At 50.5% G+C, this 22,449-nt stretch overlaps 1 protein-coding gene across 6 annotated transcripts in view; it reads right to left on the bottom strand.

The window, feature by feature from the left end:
• TMEM181 (transmembrane protein 181) overlaps nucleotides 1–22,449 on the bottom strand; it is a 63,309-nt gene that overhangs the window by 24,678 nt on the left and 16,182 nt on the right. For 2 of the 6 annotated variants that reach the window (XM_074333763.1, XM_019749187.2), the window contains exons 2-5: nucleotides 11,807–11,910; nucleotides 5,145–5,200; nucleotides 3,346–3,436; nucleotides 2,059–2,180 (exon numbers count right to left, since the gene is read on the bottom strand). In XM_074333763.1, coding sequence (XP_074189864.1) covers nucleotides 2,059–2,180; nucleotides 3,346–3,436; nucleotides 5,145–5,200; nucleotides 11,807–11,910 — 373 coding nt within the window. Of the gene's footprint in view, nucleotides 1–2,058; nucleotides 2,181–3,345; nucleotides 3,437–5,144; nucleotides 5,201–11,806; nucleotides 11,911–13,744; nucleotides 14,041–14,460; nucleotides 14,786–18,540; nucleotides 18,698–22,449 lie in introns of those variants that run through there. The other 4 variants (XM_074333764.1, XM_074333765.1, XM_074333766.1 and 1 more) reach the window with 4 other exon arrangements.

Here is a 22,449-nt window from a genome sequence, read left to right as displayed (position 1 = left end):
GGGTATTCAACTAAGAAGAGGTCTACCTCAAGCTGCATACATACATCTTCAAGTTTAAAAAACTACAGGGAAACCACCTGAAGATTTGGGGGCCCTAAGTTCAAGCCATGGTGCATGTGGTCAATATCTCTGTAACAAAAAGTTCCATTTCTTTTTTAAGTCAGGGCAATGCTCCTTGCAAGGTTAGGGAGAGACGTGAGCAGAGAGAGAACCACAGAAGAAGTCCCCAACAGTGGCACCAAAGTAGGGCCACCAACGGGGGAGGGGAGAAACCATGGCGGCCAAGAAGGGCCCCTGTCGAGGTGCACAAATGGCGGGCGCCTCCAAGAGGTAGTACAGACAAGTGACCTCACAGCAGCCTGGCTCTAATCAAAAATCGGGCTTCAAGTAGGGCAGCCAACACGTCCCAGTGGGCCTGGGACGTCCCCGTTTTTAAAAGGAAAGCCCCAAGTCCTAGGAAACCCCTCAGTCCCAGACAAACCAGCAAGATCAGTTACACTGGCCCCAGGATCAAGTCACTGACCACCTGTCATGGAGAAACAGCAATGCCAGCTGCTGAGGCCAGCCTCCAGGCCATCTGCCTGGGGACGGAGGGGAGGCCCTGCTTGTCCAGTGTCCCTGCAGATCCCACACCTGTCGCCCCTCCTGTTTATTCAGCAGCACTCACGGAGCACCTGCTCTACACAGGCACGTGGGGTTACGCGGATGCCTCACGCTGGCAAAAACTCCGCACACTCTCATGTGACATCCAACTGGATCTTCGCCACTTTCCAGACAGGCAGGGTAGGTGTAACCCCCTTACGGACAAGGAGAATGCATGTCAGAAACCGGCCTGGCCCCACTCACACCGGTGATAACTGGAGGCAGACGAGTGGCCGGTCACCTGTGGGGCTTCCCAAGCAGCACCTGCCTTGTCCAGCTGACAGACGGAGCGCAGCAGAGCCCCTGCTCAGGTTGGGGCGGAGATGTGGCTGTGATTCTGATGGGTGAGGGTGGCACTGCCAGCCGCACTTTCCAACAATCCATTGCCCTGCAGGCTATGGTTCTGACTCATTTCAGGATCCTTAGAGCCATCCACACAGAGGGACCAAAGCCAGTGGCCCACCGCTTAGCGGAGTCCTTCCCTATCTGAATCCTTTCTCTCCAGGATAAACAGGCCTAGTACCGCACTGCTATTAACTAGGTGTGGGTGGCATTAAGGCCACAATCTTCAGAATAAAAGACCAGGGCTGAGTCCTGGCTTCTTCCCTCACTATCGCTGTCACCTTGGGCCAGTGCCATGACCTCTCTAAGCCTGGTTTTCTTCTTGTATAAAATGGGGTTCTAATGACAGATGAAGCTCCGTGGGCCCACTGTGAGGAGTGAGTGAGGGAATGGCCAGGAGGTACCCGGCGTGAGACCCAGCCGGGAACCGCTGTCCCAACCCTGTAACCAAACTCATGCTCCTTCTGGTTCCCCCACGCTCCCCACGCGACCCCGGAGCCCTGGCAGGGCCTCCTCCCCACAGCAGGGACCTTGTTCTGATTCTTCTGATTCTGACAGAATGCGGTGCCGACAAAACCAAGTGAGGGCTCCCGTCCCACTCTGGGCCTCAGATTTCCTATTCCAGAGCCGCACGCTGCACCCTGAAGCAGCTCAGCACGGAGGCCACGCTTCCCGAGAGGCCTGCGTCTCAGCCCCGCAGAGGATTGGGGCATCCAGCACACAGCTGGAAACAACCCAAAGTCCCGTGACCAAAAACGACCATGGAACCACGGCAGGCATGAATGACAGACGGCCCATCCCTAGTCACCTATGGACACACTAGGCAGTAAGTTCACAACAGTAAAAGCAGGTATCATAGTCATATATGCTCAGAGAGTGTATGTGTGCACGTGTGCGTGTGTGTGTCTGTGTGTGTGCAGCACGTATGCACGTTTATAAGCATTCACAAGGGTATCAGTGTATGAAGTTAGATGAGTTCTCCATGCCGTCGTTGGTCTGACTCAATGTTGTTACTTAACAAGCGAGTCTGCGACCGTGTAGCCTGAACACTCAGGTACCGCTGACCGCACTCACCGCTGCGCAGGAGAGGGTCCTTGTCCGATTGTGAACTTTGTTATGAATAAACGTGGTGGTTCCATCTTGAGTTACACCATTGACTTTAACAGTCATAAGAAAGCTTGTCTTAATAGACGTGTCTACAAAAGAAAGAAGCTCAGTATAAAGAAACCATATTAGGCACGTCACACCTACTAAGGTACCTGCCTGGCTCTGTGACGACCCAGGAGGGCCCTCTGGCCATCTCAGCCTCACTCAGCATCTTTGAAAACCCCACACTTGCCAGCAAAGTAAAGCCTTTCCATTAGGTTCTACTTACAACCCCTTACCCAGGGGGCCTATATCCAAACTTCCATTTTAGATCCATCAGTTTCATGTCAACCAAAGGATATATATTTCATGGCTAATGTAATTTTACTTTTCAATTTGCCACATAAATATTTAACTTTTATATTAATATAAACATACATTTATTTTTTCTGAATACACAATTTACTTTTGGTTATGTGCTCATTGTTAAAAAATCAGAGAACAAAAAAATATATAGATGGCATTAAACACTTATAATCCCACCACCTAAGATAACCATAATGAACATGTATGTGCCCAACCCTAGACATACAAATACACAGTGATATCAAATGTATTTATCTTTTTAAAATGTTATAAAAAGGTTTTATTTTTGTAATATGCATTTTTTTCCCACTGAATTTACTGTGGTCATAGTGTTATCTTTTCAAATTCTTTCTCAACCACAGTCCCTCATATGAATCCCTGGACACAGAAAATAAAGCGGGTGACCGTGTTCACATTTCCCCGGGGACAGCAGGTAACCAGCGCCACTCTAGACGGATGGAGCTAATTCGTTATACACTGCGGATGCTCTAGGCCAGGGGTGTTCAGCCTCGGCACCCTGATCCTTTGAGGTCAGATACATCTTTGTTGTGGCGTCTGTGCTGTGCGTTGGAGGGTGTTAACAGCACCCCTGGCCTCTCCCCACTCTATACCAGTAGCACCCCCTCCTCCCCAGATGTGACAATCAAAATGTCACAATGCCTCCAGATGCACCAGCTCTCCCTGAGCTAACTAAGCTGACCAGCTCTCCCCAGCTCTACCTGCAGGCTGCGTCATAACATACTCTGGAGGGCTTTTAAGGGGTTTCAAATTTGTTGCTATTCTAAAGCATAAAGACCATCCTTGTAATACATCTTTGAACACTTGTTAAAAGATTTTAAAGCTCTTTCAACCTTTAGAATAGGGTGCTCTGTACAAAGGAAAATCAGACCAAAATATCAGGCTTCATACCTTTTGATTGATCCAACTCAACGACACATGTCAGCCATAGTTGCTGATTATATGTAGACAGTGGATTTGAACGTATTTGAATTGGCTTTAGCTGAGGGAAAGAGAGAAAAAGTTAAGCCATGTGACCTTTTCATTGAGTCTACCAAATACCTCACTTTAACATACAAAATTTACATTTAGCAAAAGGGTTGGAGCATTGATGCTGAAACAGAAACAACGTGTGGTGTTCCTTTTGCCAATGTAAGTGCAATTCTGCCTTCCAGAAAAAGAAAGGGCTTTCTGCTGCAACTCTGTCTCTCCTGAAAACCTGTCAGCAGGAAGTTTCCGCCTGCAGCCTTGGGATAATACCCCTACTTAAATACCAAGAAAAAGCCATCTTGGAGAAAAAATTAAAAGTGCATTTGATGAACCATATTATAAGACCACAAGGACACCAAAGAAATATATTCACAAGAACCATGGATTTAGTATCAACGTGCCAGACATGTCACTGTTGGACGTCTGTTATTTTCAGCTTTAGGACAGTCTTAACAAAAATTAGAGGGGACCATGTTGTCAATGACACTTGTGCAGTGTCAGCTGAAAAACACCACGCTGGCATCGAATGGCAGTGGGTGACGGCGAGATCCACCCGCTGCTCCAGAGAAAGGCATCATTTGAATGCATGGTCTTTGAACGGAAATGTGTCGTTTTTGTGTTTTAGTACTTGTGTCAGGCCTCAGTAAAACTTCCTGCAGTGTGCACAAAGGCCATCAGAGCATGAAACCATGGTCGGTTGGCCTAGAAACTTTCAGGGGTGAGGATGATTTTTGGAAGCAAGTCAGTTCTGTAGTATGGCTGCTATGTTCAGTATTGGAAAGAAGACTGATACATTGAGAGACAGAAATTTTAAAAGACCAAACTCCGGTCAGGAAGCTCCATGGCTGCACCTTTTCAAATCAGATCCTCAGTCTGAGAGTTAAAGAAATGTAAAAGAAAATGGGCGAAACGGGACCCTTTCAAGCTTGCAGCAGCAAAAAGGAGAATTAGAAGGTATAAGTTTTAGGACAGTTTTCTCCTTTTGCCTTTTGGAAAATTGTAAGGGTGGAAATGTAGCAGGAGCTGGGAGAACAGAGACAAGAAGATATTTGGGGTCAGATAATCAGATTTAAACCACACATGCTATGGTGCCGTGAGAATACAAGTCAAGTGCACTCAGTTTACACATAAAGATTATGTTTGACACACCGAAAAAGAAAAGGATTTACTTATCTAGGCTCTCACGACTTAGTATTTATTAAACAATACAATATTCTCCAATTGGAAGGACCTTTGTTTTCTCTAAAGATGGTGAAGAATTAAGGCACATTAAAAACGAAAAGAAGGATTTTTTTCAATTAAACTGAGTTCATGTAGGCACACCAGTCATTAGAAAGGACGGTCACTGTGAGAAACAGGACATGGAGAGCACATCCTCACTTGGGAAAATATAAAGTGAGCATCATCAGGACTTATAATCTAGCAAGACCTGCAGATATGAGGAATCAGGATGAGCTAACCAACCTCTGGAAATGAACTGCTGCTCCCCAAGTGTTAACCATCCATTCTCAGCATTGAGGTATTTATTACAGTGAGAAAAGGTCACTTCAGTAAACAAGAACTCAGAGGCCAGCAGCTGACAGTGTGGTAAGAAGTACATGATGCCTGAGAAGCAAGCCAGGGCGAGGCGTCCTACCGTAAGGACCCTCTAAAGAAGGGCCATCTCAAGGATCTGGAAGTTTAAAAGCCCCTCCCCCACTGCCACGTAGACCCGGTCTTACCTTTTTGCTATTATTTAGTGAAAAATTAGCTGCTGAAGTCTGGATCGCTTTGGGCCCTAAAGTGTAACAGAGAAGGAAAAAAGCAGGTTATATATATCTATATTGATAATTCGTTTATTGATTTTTTTTCAAATGCCGAAAATGACTCATACATTATATGGCGGTGGTCTTATTTTCCTGGTGTCTTTAGAGGACTTATATATACATAAAACATAGAAACATACAAACACAGACACACAACACCCACTCAGCTGCATTTCGTGACTTCCCAGAGCAGTGACACGATGCGACCGCCACATCAGGCAGTTTCCCTGGGTTTCCGCACGAGCTGTCAGTGACGGCTCCCTCGGGAGTGCAGATCCAAGAAAACATTCATGATGCAGACAGTGCCTATTTCGTATAGTATAAAGATTTCTGCTAAAAATTTAGACACACTTATCTATTCATCCAGTTAATCCAGTTTTCCAAAAACATTTAAGGTAAAGATATATATAAAAAAAAGTAATACATAATCAAGGCTTTTCCTGAAGTGACAGATACACAAGCTTCATAAGATCTTACACTGCAATCTTTCAGAGACTTGGCCTTAAAAGAACTGATCAAAGGAGACACTGTGAGTCAGACTTCGGTTTCATTTAAAGGTGCGTTCGTTCTCCCACAGGTCACTCTGAGCTTGTAAGCCAGTTGTCTGGGCGCCTCGGTGACCATGCCAGCCTGCCGCTGGTTCCGTGTCCCTGGAGAACGCTGACTAACACAGAACCTCAGTCTACAGGAACAGAAGGTTAAGGGTGACTTTCCTGTGTTGGTTCTGGGGTTTCTGGAATTGGTTCTCTAACCTGCTCAGATGCAAGACGCTAATGACCAGATGCTGGTGTCCAGTCGTAGACAGACTGATAGTCCACGAAAAGACACAGAATGTCTCCGCTGGATATTCCTACTCAAGCACCTACGGGAAGCAAGGAGCTAAGTTACTCTGTTTATGATCCTTGAGAACATTTATGGAAAACTCACCAATGTAATGAGGTTGGCTGGTCGCTCCTAATCTAGCTGGTCAAAGTGGGGAACGAAAAGGATGAGCTGGGGAACTTGAATTCGCAGCTCAAGTGCCCCGCAAATGACCTGAAAGCTTCTCTGTGTGCCCGGCAGGGGACCCTTATTTCCAGTAGCCACAGGGCTGAGATTGCTGAAAAATCAAACCCAGAAGCTCATCCTGCAACTGGCTGAATTACAGGGAGTCTCACTGTTAAAGTGAGGGCACTGATTGCGAAAGAATGGAGTACTGTCCTGGAGACATGCAGGACGACCCTGATGAAACTGGGGAACACTGAGCCGCTAGGTTGTGCAGAGGCTTCCTGGCCAGTGGAAGAGTTCTTCCCATTCCCAGTGGAAGCGGCTTTCCCACCTCCGAGGGATTAACCCCGCACTACCCAGGAAAATGGCAATGGCTTCCTGGGAGGCAGCTGCCTCAAGGGACAATACCGGATCTCCTCAGGACCAACCCTGAGGAGAACTGCTTCTAGAACTATAATTAGACTCAAGTGCCAGCAGGCCCCTAGAGGCGAGGTACAAAGGGTGAAGCATGAGGAGGCGTGCTACACCCCAAAAGAACTCCCTGAGTTTTCTGATGTATGCAAATAGAAATCAGAGAACGTGTGTGGGAACGGAGGCAATGATGGGGGGACATAAAGTCGGACCAGGCCGGACTTATGGCTATGGGCTCACTAAGCAGAGATTCTGCATTGAACGCTGCAGCCCGGGAGTTCGGAAGGGCTCTCATAGGTTGGTTGGTTGGTTGGTTGGTGAAAACATGGCCCAAAAGGTGGCCCCCGGGGAGTGAATTAGAAAGGCTGCACCTGTCTGGTTTAACGCAGAGGAAGGGATTCAGAGGCTTGGGGAGATGGGAATGTTACGGTGGTTCGTCATTTAAGACCTTCGGGGAGATTCCAGAGACATACCTTTCACCACCAGTGCAATCAATGTGTGAGGGGAGCCCCCAGAATCCTTAACGAGCTCTATGACTGCTCTTTCTCGGAGGCCAGACCTTACCTACGGGGGAACTGTGGTCATTGAGTTGGGAAAACAAAAGGCACTGGAGTAATTGGAGCCCAGGGGTGGCAGGGGCCAAGTGGTGGCTCTCAGCCACCACAGGCTGGGTGGGCATGGCTACTTAACGGACAGTGGAGGCAAAACGGCCATCAGAACAGTCTGACTCACACAGACCTCTGACACTGCTAATTCCATGTTTCCCCGAAAATAAGACCACGTCTTATATTAATTTTTGCTCCAAAAGACTCATTAGGGCTTATGTTCAGGGGATGTCACCCTGAAAAAATTATGCTAGGGCTTATTTTCCGGTTAGGGCTTATTTTTCAGGGAAACAGAGTTGGTCATGGTTTTCCTAGAAGTGAAATTCATAGAAAGCCAACTAAATTACCACTTGATCTGTATGAGCAGGAAAGTCCTAGGTCAACTGAACAAAAGTCTAAGCTAAATCATAAAGACAGAGAGTCACAGCCCATCAACAGTTTCCAGATTAGAGCCAGTTTATAGGCCCAAAACCCCTTGAATGAAGAGGCTGGGTCCCCTCAAGAAGGCATCCCAGTACACTGCCAAAAATGTATACTGTTAATCATTCTCCCAAAGGGACCTACAGCCTTTTACCAGGATAAGTGTGCATAGGGGGGAAAGGAAATCATTAGACATCTTGGGGACGACTGAACACAGGCCCTGAACTGACACTAATCTCAGGAGCCCCCAAAGGAACCACCCGTCAGACAAAGTAGGGAGTGTGGAGGTCAGGTGATTCGTGGATTTCAGCTCAGGTACGTTCTTGACCCAGTAGGTCCCCAGGCCCTGCCACCCATTAATGCCCCAGTTCCAGAATGTACACTTGGAAGACATCCTTGGCAGCTGGCAGAATCCCCACATTGGTTCCCAGACTTGTGGAGTGAGGGCTATCATGGTGGGAAAGGCCATGTGGAAGCCACCAGAACTGCCTCTACCTAGGAAAACAGTACACCAAACCCAACACCGCGTGCCTGGAGGGATACACACCGCTACCACCAAGGACTTGGAAGCTTCCACCACATCCCACCAACTGGCCTAACCAGCGTGTGCAGAAGACAGTGGGTTATCCTAAGCTTAGCCAGGTGGTGAGTCTACCTGACTGCTGTGCCAGACAGGTTTTCATTGTGGAGCAAATTCGCACGTCCTCTGGTACCTGACGTGCAGCTACTGACCTGGCTAATGCTTTTTTTCTGTCCCTGAGAATAAGACCCAGCAGAAGCACTTTGCTTTCAGCTGGCAAGGCCAGCAATACACCTTCCCTGTTGTCCCACAGGGGAGATCGCCTCTGTAGGCCAATGTCCTAAGTTAGTTCACAGAGGTTGTGAGCACTCCCCGTCCCCAGGCTGTCATGCCGGTCCATTATACACTGATGGCATTACAATGATTGTACCAAGTAAGTGAGAAGGAGCAACTACTCTAAAGGTATTGGTGAGACATTAGTGTATCAGAAGGCGGGAAATAAACCCGATTAAAATTCAGGGGCCTTCTACCTCAGTGAAATTTCTGGGGGTCCAGTGGTGTGCGCTGTGTAGAGAGAGCCCTTCTGAGGTGAAGTTGTTGCATCAGGCCCCCCACACAACCCAAACAGGCACGATGCCGAATGGGCCTCTGGATTTGGGGGCAACATGTTCCTCATCTGTTCGGCTTCTCCACCTTGTGACCCAACAGCTGCTACTTCTGAGTGGGTCCCGGAACCAGCGGAGGCTCTGCAGCTGCCAGGGCGGCTGTGCCAGCTGCTCCACTGCTGGGGCCACGTGATCCACAGACCCTGGTGCCCAAAGTGGCAGTGACAGATCGGGACACTCTGTGGAGCCTCTGCAGGCCCTGGGGGCGCATCTGAGAGCAGGCCTTCAGGACCCGGGGGCACAGCCCTGCCACCCTCTGCAGAGAACCACCCTCCCTGTGAGGAACAGCTCTTGGCCTGCTCCTGGGCCTCAGTGGAGAGAGAACACTTAACCGTGGGCCACGCCATGACCGTGCGACCTGAGCGCCCACCGTGAACTGGGTGTCACCTGACACATCGGGCCATGCAGGTGGGTGGGCACAGCAGCACTCACTCCACCACCAGAGGGAAGTGGCACACATGTGACCTGGCCCGAGGCTGAGAGGTCACAGGGAGACGTGACCCCAATGCTCATGGTCCCCACTCTGACTGCACTATCTTGTCTCCCTGCCTGCGCCTATGGCACCACGGGGAGCTTTCTAAGATCAGCTGCCAGAGGAGAGGAGACTCGGGCATGGTTTACAGATGGTTCTGCATGACATGCAGGCACCACCCGAGGGGACAGCGGCAGCACGGGGCCCCCCTGGAACACCCCTGCAGGACAGTGGTGACGGGGAACCCTCCGGGGGCAGAACGTGGGGCAGTGTGCCTGGCTGATTCCCCTGCTCGGATCATACACCAATTTTTGAACTGTGGCCAGTGGTTTGCCTCGGTGGTAAGGGACTCGGAAGGAACATGTTGGAAAAATGGTGACAAGGAAAGAGGTATGTGGATAGACCTGTCTGAATGGGCAAAAAAATGTGAAAACATTTGTGACCCACATGAATGCTCACCAAGAGGTGACCTCAGCACAGGAGGATTTTAACAATCAAGTGGACAGGATGACCCACTCTCTGGATGCCAGTCAGTCCCTTTCCCCAGCCGGTGCCCAGTGGGCTCAGGAGCAAAGTACCCATGGAGGCTTGGATGGAGGTTACACAAGGGCTCAGCAACCTGGACCTCACTCACCAAGGCTGGCCTGGCTGCGGCCACCACTGAATGCCCAACGTGCCCGCAGCAGAGACCAGCACTGCACCCTGGACACAGCACCGCTTCCCGGGGGGTGATCAGGTAGCTCCCTGCTGGGTTGATGAGTGCGGACGGATGCCCATCAAGGGAGGTGCAGCGTTTTGTTCTTATTTATTATTATTATTATTAAGGAATATTGGGGAATAATGTGTTTTTCCAGGATGTCGTCGTTGTTTTTTCAATCTAGTTGTGGGGGGCGCAGCTTAGCTCCAAGTCAATTCATTGTTTTCAATCTAGTTGTAGAGGGCACAGCTCACAGTGGCCGATATGGGACTCGCACTGGTGACCCTGGTGTTATGAGCACTGTGCTCTAACCACTGATCCGTCCGGTTGCCCACTGGCAGCTCAGCTCCAACCTCAAGCTGTTGCTTCTCACTGGACAATGTGGGAATTGAACCGGCAATCTTGTTGTTGACAGCTCGCTCTCTAACCAACTGAGCCATCCGGCCGCCCCGTTTTGTTCTTGTTTGAACGCACACTTACTGTGGGTATGGAATTACCTTCCCGGCACACAATGCTTTTGTCAAAACTGCCACCTGAGGACTTACAGAATGCCTTATCCACAGTCATGGGATGCCACACAGCATTGTTTCTGACCAAGAAACTCCCTTCACAGCAAAAGCAGCGTGGCAATAGGCCCGTGCTACGGAATTCACGGGTCTTACCATGTGCAGCTCCCGAGACTTAGGTCTCAGGATCCTACTGGTTCTGTGTTGTCCTATCGGTCTGTTTCTCTGGAGAACCCTGACTAATACTCGTCCTCTATGGCAAGAAGGAAAGGGATGTGGAAAACCTAACATGGTTTTTCTTATCTCAGCCTTGCTGTATATCACTTTTCATTTCTGCAAGAGAGGAGAAGGTTGAATGTAATCCTGCACGTGTGAGACAGACAGTGGCTTAAGGAAACAGTTAGCTGCGGTCCCGTGAGACTGGAGACCACGAGAATATGAATGCGCTCCCTACGAATCTTAAGGGACAGTTGTAAAAATCAAGTAAGATAAGGGGTATGTCTCGCGCTGTGATTTATGTAACTGATTCCTTGGTGACTTCGCAGGAAGGAAAACGAGGTTGGCTACAATCACCACTGTCAGCATCATCACCGTCATCAGCCGCAGGCCAACAACACCTAAGTAACCACCCTCTCCGCTTCCTCAGTCCAGTCAGCAGCCCAAGCGTTAGGGTAAGAAACGAGGCTTTGTAGGCACACATCATAACAATTTCAGCTTTGAAAACACCTCTGATATCACCCCATCCCATCCCCTTTCTCAGAGACGGAAAACAGGACCAGAGACGTCGGTGGTTTTCACGAGGTTCCCAGAAACCCAGGTCTCCTCCCCTCACTCTGGATGGGGGTGACTGCAGGGCACCTGGGGCCCTGAAGACAAGGCCAAAGCCATCTGCGGGCTCCCTCCTGCCAGAGCAGTCCCCCCACCCCCCTGCGGCCACCGCAGGCCGGTTCCCAGCACCTCACGCCCTCCCCACCACTCGCTGTACTGCAACGTTTACATGGCCCGTCTCCCACATCAGCAGCGTGTTCTGGATTCCCCAGCACCCAGGCTAGGTCCTGGCACACAACAGACTCTCTAGAAATGTTTGAGTCCAACAAAAGGTATATGGTCACGGCAGCCCAGGGCTGCCATGCTGAACCCAGGCCCTGGCTGCCCTGGGAGCAGGACCCCTCCACCCAGCGGGCGCACAGTGGGGCTCCTGGCGGGTAAGGGCAGGTGGGTACAGCTGGGCCCTGCTGAAAAGCACTGCACCAAGGTAACTATAAGTGATAAAATGACCCAACCCTGCACCTTACCTTTGATCCCGATGAAGACGGTCAGGCCAAAACAGACGAAGAAGACGATGAACACGAGGACGAAGTGGCGCTTGGAGAGCGTGTACAGCCGCATGGGCGCCAGCCTGCAGGGCAGAAGCCAGTGGGTGAGGGGCAGGCAGGGAGACGGCTCGGTCCACACGAGGCTCCTCCCCACGCCAGCAGCACCCAGGCCACGCGCACGGGCTGCCCTGCCCCCCGGAAGCCCTCACCTCAGATGCGGACCTACGCTGAAACCAGGTGCCCCGCCTGACAAAACAGTCTCAATGACCTCAGTGACCACTGCAGGGTCGGGGTGGCATTCGGCACATTTGGGATCAAGTACTCTGTGCAGAGGGCCCCTGCACCCCCGTCTGCAGAGGGCCAGCCAGACCCCTCCTCATCGCAGGAAAAGGTGTTCCCATGCCCCCTGAGGGCACATTTCAGCCCGCCGTGTACACATACCCCAGCGTCCAGCTGCAGAACAGAGCCCAAGTGGTGCAGGTCCTGGCCGCTCATAAACAGCTTTAACGCTTAGCTGTCACAATCAAGCCCAGACTTGGAACTCTAGGTGCCACCAGCTTCACATTTTCTATCCGGTCTTCCCACGAGCCCCCAGTTTCATGTTTCCGTTCCAGGGTCCCTCACAGTCTGACACCCCTCACTCGTATCACCCCACTGTGGTGAAGCTCTGCCTGACCTTCACTGTGGGGTCTGGTTTTGATGCAACTAAGCAAGTTGCTCATAGTTTTCTGAGATTTAACACCAGTATGAAACCTATCTCAACACTCGCCCTCTCAGCTCCCCTCCTAGTCAGCCCTACTGTCCTTTGCTCAGAAGAAAATCGTGGTGGAATAAGTTTCATGTCTCTTTTAGAACTGTCTCCACTAGAGGCCGGCAAACAAACGGAAAATCTGTAGAGCAGCACGACGATACATGTTTGAGGCTTGGAGGCCATTCGGTCCCCATCTCAATCCTCAGCACAGCCCGGACACAATGTGAATGCACATATGTGGCCGTGTTCCAATTCATCCCTGGTACAAAGAGCTGACAGCTCCAGTGTGGCCCGCAGGTGGCTGACCCCTCCCCTATAACCTAAAGAGGAGACCCCTGAACCCAAAGAGGTGACAGCAAGCAGGGTTTCATTTTGCTTTGCTTTCTGCATTCTTTTTATTCCTCTAGCATATCCTGGCTTGGGAGCTGAGCCAGCAGCAAGGAATTCCTCATGGACTGGCCACAGTACACCCCAGGAGGGGGAGGGACAGGCTTCCAACCGGAAACAGAGGGAATGGTTATTTGCTTTTGTGGCCCGAAGCTCACGTGGTTCTGTGTACATACACACCCTCTCCCTTACACAACCAAAGATTCTAGTTCCTCAACAGGAAATCAGCTGGACCGTGTCCCAGAGCAAAGGTGGAGCCCATAAGCCGCTATCGCTCCGACGTGGCATGGCTGACACGTAGCAGTCAGCTCTCTCCAGAAGGACCCACAGGTACTAGGGCGAGTGAGCGGACAGATCAGTGTCACGGTGAAGAAATACAGGAATGAGTGCCTGATCTTTTCCCTGGGGACTCAGGTCCAAAGGTGAAACCACAAACAACCCTGCTGTGTGTGAGAAGACAGCTAGTGGATTAAGTGGCTTGATCCCAACTTGGATTTTGGACCCCCAAAATTATAAGAGGCCTGAAAGCCTTAAGATATTAGAGACAGAAATCACCTCAGGGAGGTGATACAATGCTTTCAATTTGCACATGGGGAAACAGGCCTAGAGACTTGCCCAAGATGTCACCACTCTGCCCCGTGGCGGTAGCTGCTGCTCCCCGGGAAAGAGGCTCTAGCAGCAGGACAGAGCTGAGGGGACCCATCTCCATGAACACCTTTCCCTTCTGGGAAAGCCCTGTGGAATGGAGGGCTGGCTGAGAACAAGGTCTCCTTTGTTACCTGTCTGTCACTGCAGGAGTCCAGGCTGTTAGTACTTCCTTAGCAGAGTGTTTAATACGTGTCCAGCACTCTGCAGAGGGATTTCCACGCAGCTGCATGGGGCCTTTTCACGCAGAAAGGGCCTTACACAAAGCTCATGGCTGAGCTGCAAACAGGCTGCAGTCGGTAGCACTGTACCACTGCTGCTCTCTGAGCTGTGAGAAGCGTGCCATGGGGTCTGAGGCGCTAACACGGGAGAAGCTGGGTGAAGGGTGTGCAGACACACTCTGTCCTGTCTTGGCCACCGCTCTGTAAACCTAGAGTTGTTTAAAACAATTCCACAAAGTCACGCATGGCACCCCATTCTGCTGCTCTCAGGGCAACCTGGTCGCGCCCCCCCCCCCCCCCCGGGCCCAGGCTCCCAGCAGAGGCGAAAGCACAGAGGAAAACAGAATAAGAATAATGATATTTAAAAGTTTGATTTTTAAAACACATGCGTGATCTATTGAAAAAGCACAGTTATTTCGCAGGTGAGAAGGCAGGCTGAAAAGACTTACGAAAGGGAATGACAGCACAAGATCAGATTTTGGCAGCATACAACCCACCCAGGGGATTTTTCCCCTTTTCTCCTTGAGGGTTCAATAAAAATCTATTGTTTCCCATCACTTCTGTTTAAATCCAATTTATTACAAATTCTCCTTGTTCAACAATCAAAGGGCTCTGGGCAGCAGACTCACCCAACTCAGAAAAAAGACATGGAGAAAGCAAAAAAGGCCCCTGCTTGAGAAAATGTCACCAGGCACTGCCACCCTGGCTGACCAGGCTGGGACAGGTGGGCCACAAGCCCATTTCCACTCGGTCTTCAGTTTCCTGACGGGCAGCAAACCTTTTGGGCCTCCTCACTCTGCGAGGTCTGGGGTCCAGACACCCTCTCCAGCCACAGGGTGTCATGGGCCAGTGACAGCACCACCACTCAATGACACCTGTCCACGGCCCTTTCTGCTCTCGAGTTCACATCTAAAAGCTTTGAAGCAGTTCACCAAAAAACTGGAGACTTCTGACACCTCAGAAACATCACCCTCTTTGAGACAAATCACAGGTTGACACTGTTGTGCAACATGACAAAAGTATGAGGTGCCAACACAAAGACAGGAGCAGCAGCGAGGAGTCAAGGCCACGTACTGTGAAACCAGTTCAGAACGCTCGTCCCCTCCACCTCACAACATACTGTGCTGCCCCGAAAATAAGACCTAGCTGGACAATCAGCTCTAATGCGTCTTTTGGAGCAAAAATTAATATAAGACCCGGTCTTACTTTACTATAAGACCTCCACTCCTGACCCCACTCTGAAATAGCAACTCCCAAAATGTTTTCACTTAGAAGTCCTACATTACTACTTTACGAGGTGTGATCAAAAGATACGGTGAATGTTTAAGTCAAAAACATTTATTACAGTAAAAGACACAGTGCCATTAATCTCCCTCAAAATACTCCCCCTCACTTCAAACACGCTTATCCCATCATTCTTGCCACTTTCTGAAGCCGTTCTGGAAGTCCTCCTTCGTGAGTGTCTTTACTTCATCCTCCATCATGACAATACTCTGTGTTACATATCGCTTCTGGCACGGCGATTTCTGTCAAATAAAAACATTACGGTATATCCTCATCCACCTGATTTATTGGATCTGGCACCATGTGACTTCTGGCTCTTCCCCAAAGTCAAAATGTCCATGAAAGGTAAATGTTTTGAATCGATTCAGGATATCAGGGCAGCCACGACAATGCAACTAAAGACACGAAAGAGGACTTCCAGAACTGCTTCAGAAAGTGGCAAGAACGATGGGATAAGTGTGTTCGAAGTGAGGGAGAGTATTTTGAGGGGGGTTAATGACAATGTGTCTTTTATACTGTAATAAATTTTTTTATTTAAACATTTACCGTATTTTTTTATCACACCTTGTACGGCCAATAGGTTGAAAATTGAATCCATTAGAAAACAAAATAACAGAATGAAACACCTGCTTCCATTCCACGTCCTGCCTCTGCCCTTTCTCTGTCCCCACCTCCTGAAATCCTGGGGTCACCTGTTATGCCCCGCCCCCATTCACCCTGCACCGGCCCGCGGGGGGAGGGGGTGGAGGTGACGCCCCGCTTCCCAACTGCTCTTATTCCCAGCACACTGGCCTCATAGTCCAGGCCCTCACAACTCGCCCCACAACTGCCTCCGGGGCACCTTCCTCCGTGGGTGTTACAGCACTGTTAACTGCTGCGCCTGCGCAAAAAGCCTGTGACGCCTCAGAGCCAACGCACTCAAGTTGAAACTCCTCCTTACAGCTTTCAAGGTCCCCCAAATCGTTCCTTAGTCATCACAACTACCTTCTCAGGTTAGTACTATTAGTGTCCCCACTTCACAGATGAGAAAGCTCAGACTTCGAAAGGTAGGTCACTTGCTCCCATCACAAAGCGATTAAGCGGCAGAGGCGGCATCTGAACGCAAGCACCAGGCTCCAGGGTGAAAATTCCATCGTGCCTCCCAGGCAGTCAGGCCACACTCCAGACCAGCCCACTCATACACTGCTCTCCTGACATGACATGCTCTCTTCTCCCCGCAAACCATCCAAATTGGACCAGGCACGCCTCCCTGCATGTCCCATCTTGTCCCCAAAGCGTTCCCTCCTGTCTCCATGTCTCGTGGCCACCCACACGTTTAAACCAGTAGGACACACACGGTCTGCACTGCACAGCCGAGTGCCTTTTGACAAAGTTTGTCTGCATGGACACCAGACACATGTGGGCATTCAGAAAACATCTATTCAATCCTCAGCTTTCATCAGTTAGCTCCAAAGTGTTCACGTGGTTCCCTCAAATTGGTGATGAGATGTCAGGGAGCAGGGAAAGGGCTCCCCATGTCCCCATACACCCCGCATGTCCCCATACAAGCGCAGCAGCTGATGAAATCTTCTATCTAGATAACCAGGGCAGGAAGATTTCCTACAAAACCCTGCCAGCTCCGTGTCACTCTTTGCTTTTCTTGATGAGACCCCACAGACCAGGCTTCCTCTCCAGGCCCGTGTGTCTTTCCCACTCAGGTGCCTAATAACACACACGCTCTACAGTTCTGGCCTCGCTGGAGGCCCCAGGCCCCTGGGAGACCTTTCAAATGCAATGGAAAAGACTGTCCCCTTAGGGTCAGCTTGGTCCCTTCTAAATTAATCTCAATTTCATGGGTGATTTAAAATATCAGACCTATTTCCTAGAGAGACTAAAGATACCTTTCCCGGAATGCCAACCCCAGGAAGTGCAGCCGTAACCCGAAGGGCTGTCAGCCTCATCTCCCCGCATTATGCGTACTTATAACCATCTCCCAAGTCAGGTGAAGTCAGTGGCGCCATAAATTCCCATGAGAAAACAGCGGGGAAACTATTCTGTCTGGCTCTCCACAGGCAGATGTCACCAGTATCTTCCTGGGACATGTTTGCATAGTGCTGCCTTTGCCTCTCGTCCCATCCGTACTCTCACTGCCTGGGTGACGTTTCAGGCTTCAGAGACGAACATGCAAAGGATCCACGTTCACCTCTCAGCCGCGCTGCATGCCAGGCTCCCACGAAATGCCTGCTCGACATCTCCACCTGGACATCTCAGTGTCACACGTGGAAAGCCAGAGTCCTGACCTCCCGCTGAACCTGCCTGTGGTCTTCCCACCTGGGGAAGCGGAAACTCCAACCCTCCCGGTACTTAGGCCCAAAATGATGGTGTCATCTTGGACACGTGTTTCCCTCACTCCCCACACCTGATGCATCAACAAGGCTTCAAAATACGAGCCTCAGCCCTTGTCACTTCTCCCGCCGGGCCTCTGTCATCTGCCACTGGATTGCAGCAGCCTCCCCTGGCCTCCCTGCTTCCACCTTGAGCATCCACACTCTGCTCTCTACCCAGCCACTCCAGAGACAGCCAGGTGTCTTCCTTTTCCATTCAAACTCGCCAGTGACTTCCCTGTCACGCAGAGTGATAGCCAAACACTTCGCAACCAGCTGTCACTGACTCTTTTATGGACACTTGTGGCTTTGGACACAACTCTCCCACTGTCACGTCCCACTTCACTCTAAAGAACATTCTAAAGAAGGGAGATGAAGGGATTTTCTTGGGGGCAGGACAGAAGCACAACCTGCTGTCTGTCCAGGGCCACTCTCTGCCCCTTCCCCACCTTAGTCCCCTGCCAGCGAGACCAGCCTGCCACAACAGAGGCTGAAAACACCGGGCTCTCCCCTCCACAGCCTTCCTCCCCACTAGGGTGCAGAACCTGCTGCTCGGAAAGGTCTCCCCGCCTAGCAGGGCCGTCTTCGGTGGACATCCCTGTGCATGTAAGCTCTGCCCGAGTAGCTGCAGCCACACCTCACGTGACAGGGTGGGCACCGCCAACAGGCCCAGGCCGGAGAGCCAAAAGATGAAAACCACGCAAGTCACCAGGGCCACAGGCCACCGCCTGGACGTGCCCAGCTCAACTTCCGGATACTCCTTCTAGTTAAGCCACTTTCCACGACGCAGTCTATTATAACTAAAAGCTTCCCATCGATATGCATAACCCCCCCCCCAAAAAATAAACCAAAATTAAAGACAAAAGATACTACGTCACACAGGCATAGAAACCTCCTAGTTCAAGGCACCTGGAACTGTCACCAACCATCCCTGTCACTATGCACTGCCCTTCCTACTTCCATGGACAGTTAGTCAGCCGGTCCCTCCCCGCCCCCCAGCCCTCATGCACCCCTCCCTCCCGGCCCAGCTGACGCCCTGCCTCCCAACCACTGAGAAAGCACCTGTCTCCGCAGCTGCAGGACAGGACGCACACACGCGCCCGCTGGGATGGCATCGTGAGTGACAGTTCTTCATACACCTCCAGGCCTCCCCCTGACGTGGAGCTCCCCCGGCCTCTTGGGGCCAGTGCTGTGCCTTACAAATGGCAGGCGTTCAATACTATTGATTCCTTCCACTCCTACACGCTCTTCCCTGGTTTTACTCTGGTTTCCTCCATGTTCTTTTTTCCTAATATGGTAAATTATTGACCACTGAATTGCAAAATTTAACCTTTTTCTCCCAGTGTTTTTTTTTTTAAATTTATTTTTTAAATTTATTGGGGTGACAATTGTTAGTAAAATTACATAGATTTCAGGTGTACAATTCTGTATTACATCATCTATAAATCCCATTGTGTGTTCACCACCCAGAGTCAGTTCTCCTTCCATCACCACATATTTGATCCCCCTTACCCTCATCTCCCACCCCCCACCCCTCCCAGTGTTTTTTATTTGTTATTTATTTATTGAATTTATTTCTGTGGCTCTGGCTCTGCCTTCTGCATCTGTGAACTGGCCGAAGCAGCTCCACGCAGGCGCACCCAGCACAGCGGCCTCCAGGCCACACAACCCTCCTCCCTGCTCTGCCAGCTGGAAAGCCAGTGTCCCCAGTAGGACCCCCGAATGCTCCAGAACCGCTGGAGCCAACACTACCTTTCCCACTAAGCACCTCTCCCTCCCAAGTGGGCCCCATAAGAGTTAGTAAAACAGCACAGGCAAGAAAAGTGGGGAGGCGAGCTCTCCGTGAGCCTCTTTATAGGCCTGGAGCAGAATGAGCACAAAGGGAGAGAGCCTGGCGAGCAGAGAATGAAAACACCTCCCGGTACTGCCCTTCAGCCGTGCGGGGAGAGGGGAGGAAGCCAGCACCCACAATTCCACCTTCTGCGGAACCCAGGTGATACCAGCACATGCAGCGGGCGAGCCAAGGGTTTTATAAGCCCTTCTATTTGGCCCCACAGAGTCACAGTACCGCAGGCAGCTGAGACGGAAACTCGCTCATGTTACACATTTTGCTACCTGTTCAACTCACACCCAGAGTTCACGCTTTCGAGTTAAAATGAGAATCTGGGTGTGGAAAGGGACTTTCAATCTCTCAGTCCATTCTCATTTTAGTTATGGTTTTATTTTTCTCCTAATCTGTATAAAAAGAATCTCTTCTGTCGTGGTTCAAAGTGCCAGCCTATCAGCCGGGGTTCGAATCCTGGCTCTCCCACTTCCTGGACACAAGACTGTGGGCAGACTAAGTAACTCTCCTGGGCTCAGTGTACCCTTCTGCAAGTCAGGCAATACCCACAGGGCTGTTGGGAGGCACAAAGAACATCATGACGTGCTCAGAACAGTTCGGTAAGTGCAGAACGCAATGATCAGTAAGTTATCAGTAGTAATAGCTATGCTTTTCCCCCTTTTCCTACTTTTTCTTTTAAAAAAACATCTGTTTTCATACTACCAATATCCCTGAAGATCCCTGTAAAATCTCCCCTTCTCTAGTTCAGAGTTCAACCAAGTGAAGGAAAGGGCAGGAGGAGCTGGCATTCCCTAAGCAGCTACTGGGTACCAGGTCAGGTCCCTCCCTGTGAGGCAGGTATTATCAGCCCATTTTACATATGGGGAAAATAAAGGCTAGGGGGAGTGTAGCTCCTGCTGAGGTCCCAGTCAGCAAGACATGGAGGTGGGATTTGAACCCACAAGGTCGGGGGCAGAGAGGCGGCCCATCACGCCCTCACGCTCACTCCATTGGTCCCCTCACCAAAACCTTTCCTTTTTAAATCTACCACTCGATGGGTTTTGAGAAGAAACTTTGAGGGGGAGAACAGAATAAGAACTACGAAATTTCAATCAACCAACTTGAGTATATTACAATAATTTAGGTATTCAGAAAAGCAAACAGTCAAGGCCCAACAAAATGTATTTTAATGAGCAAACCTTGAGTTCACGTGTATCCTTCCCAGGCTGCAAGCCCAGTGACTCACACCCAGGAGCATGCTGGGTATGTCATCAATACCCTTCCCAGGACAAACAGAACAAGGAAGTAGGCCACAGGCTGGTCGGTGTGCAGGGCCGGGGGCAGTGGCCTAGCCCAGCTCCAGGCGGTGCCCCTGGGCCGGAAGGCCCCTCCACCACTAACCAGCAGGGTGACCTGGGCCGAATACCGTTATCTCTTGGGACCTCTGGTTCCTAAACTGTCAAATTTGGGAAGCTGAGGGACCCTACCGCCTAGAGCTGCTGTGACAAATAAATGAGTTATTATTACACGAAAGCCCCTGCAGTCACTTCTAGCTGTTACTGGAGGCAGTAGAGGACATGTCAGGCTGTGGCCTCTGGAGGTGCCTACCCAGGCTTCCGTCTCAGCTCCGCACCTTACTAGCTGTGGCCTTGAGAAACTCACTTGACTTCTTTGCACCTCAGTTTCTTCACCTGTCAAATGGGGATAAGAGAAACTTCTTCATGGGGAGGGTGATGGTGAGGATTACATGGAATGATGTATACAAAGTATTGAACAGTACCTGGTACATAGAAAACACTCCGTTATCTCTTATTATTCTAGAGATCATTTCGGTTCAGGAAAAAATAAAACTATTCTAAGAGATGCAATCCCAAATAACTCCATGGTTGTAGAAATAGGATACTGACCCAGGCTTAGTGTACCCTCAAGCACGTGGTCATTCAGAAAGCATGGGACACAGAAACCATAGCAGGGCTCCACTGTGCTAAGCCAGCCCTTCACTGCTGGCAGAAGGGGAGTCTAACACTGCTACACTTAAATGCCCAAGGATGAAAGAGACACATAAAAATATACTCTTTAAAAACGGGTTGTAAATACCAAGCAAGACACCTACAAAATGACAGCCTTCTTTAAGTGTGCAGAGAAATGCTACAATAAGAGCAAAACTACAACTGGACCTGAGAAATCTCAACTCTGCACAGCCTGTAGTTCAAACAGGAAGTCCTGTTAGCAACTGTTTAGACTCGCCCTGTTGTCTCCTCCTGAACTCCGGCATCTCCCTTCCCTGGGTTATCAGGACAGGAACTCAGTTTGCAGGAAACTTAAGTGTAAGCCTCTAAGAACCGGGAACTCTTTATTTGGACTGGTTTGGATGGCCCTCTCTCCTCTTCTTTAAAAGAAGTAGGCTGGGCCGCACGTGAGCAGGGAGGGTGGGGGCAGCGCCAAGCAATGCCACTGCTCCTCCGGGGCCTCTGTTGTCTTCCATTCACCCCTCAGCACCCCCCACTCCCCCGTCCAATTCTTTCTCCAGCTTCTCTTCCTGTTCTTGTCACCCGTCACCTTTCTCAGCACGGGGCTCTCTGTCCCATCTGCCAAGAGCACTCGGACCCCACCAGGCACCTAAGTAAGGTAGACACTTCAGATTTCCTTCACGCTGTTTTCTCCTAGGAGTTTTACTTGCTACCTGTGACTTGGTCTGATTCCCAGGTCCGAGTCACTCTGCAGGCTGGAGGATGGCGGCTGGCTGACCTCTGGAGAACCACAGCCCATCACCCAGCCCCTTGCTCACCAGAGCCGGACGCCGGGCTTCCAGGCGCATCCGTGCTGACTAGTGCTGCACTGCAGGACAGACTCCCAGTAAGTCCGGGTCACATACCCGACAGCATGGGACTCCCCAGGAGACGGGACTGCGAATGCCCACATCTGCCTCTCTGGGGCCTATGAAAAAGGTAACCGCCGCCCAGGGCTGCTGTGCGGCCCCAAGGAGACTTGCACGTGAGCCTCCTAAACATGCTGGTGGTTGTCACTTACTACAGTCACTACTCCAGGAGGCACCTTCCTGCGAGAATCATGGCGCCCCCTGGAGTGGTGCAGAGGTAGTACAGCTCACCTACCTCCACCTGGGGTTTAATTCAAAGACCTTTAAAACA

This window comes from Rhinolophus sinicus, linkage group LG05, assembly GCF_036562045.2.
Source record: "Rhinolophus sinicus isolate RSC01 linkage group LG05, ASM3656204v1, whole genome shotgun sequence".
Lineage (NCBI taxonomy): Eukaryota > Metazoa > Chordata > Mammalia > Chiroptera > Rhinolophidae > Rhinolophus > Rhinolophus sinicus.
The sequence above is the reverse complement of the archived record's forward strand: the minus strand, read 5'-3'. Positions and strand labels throughout refer to the sequence as shown.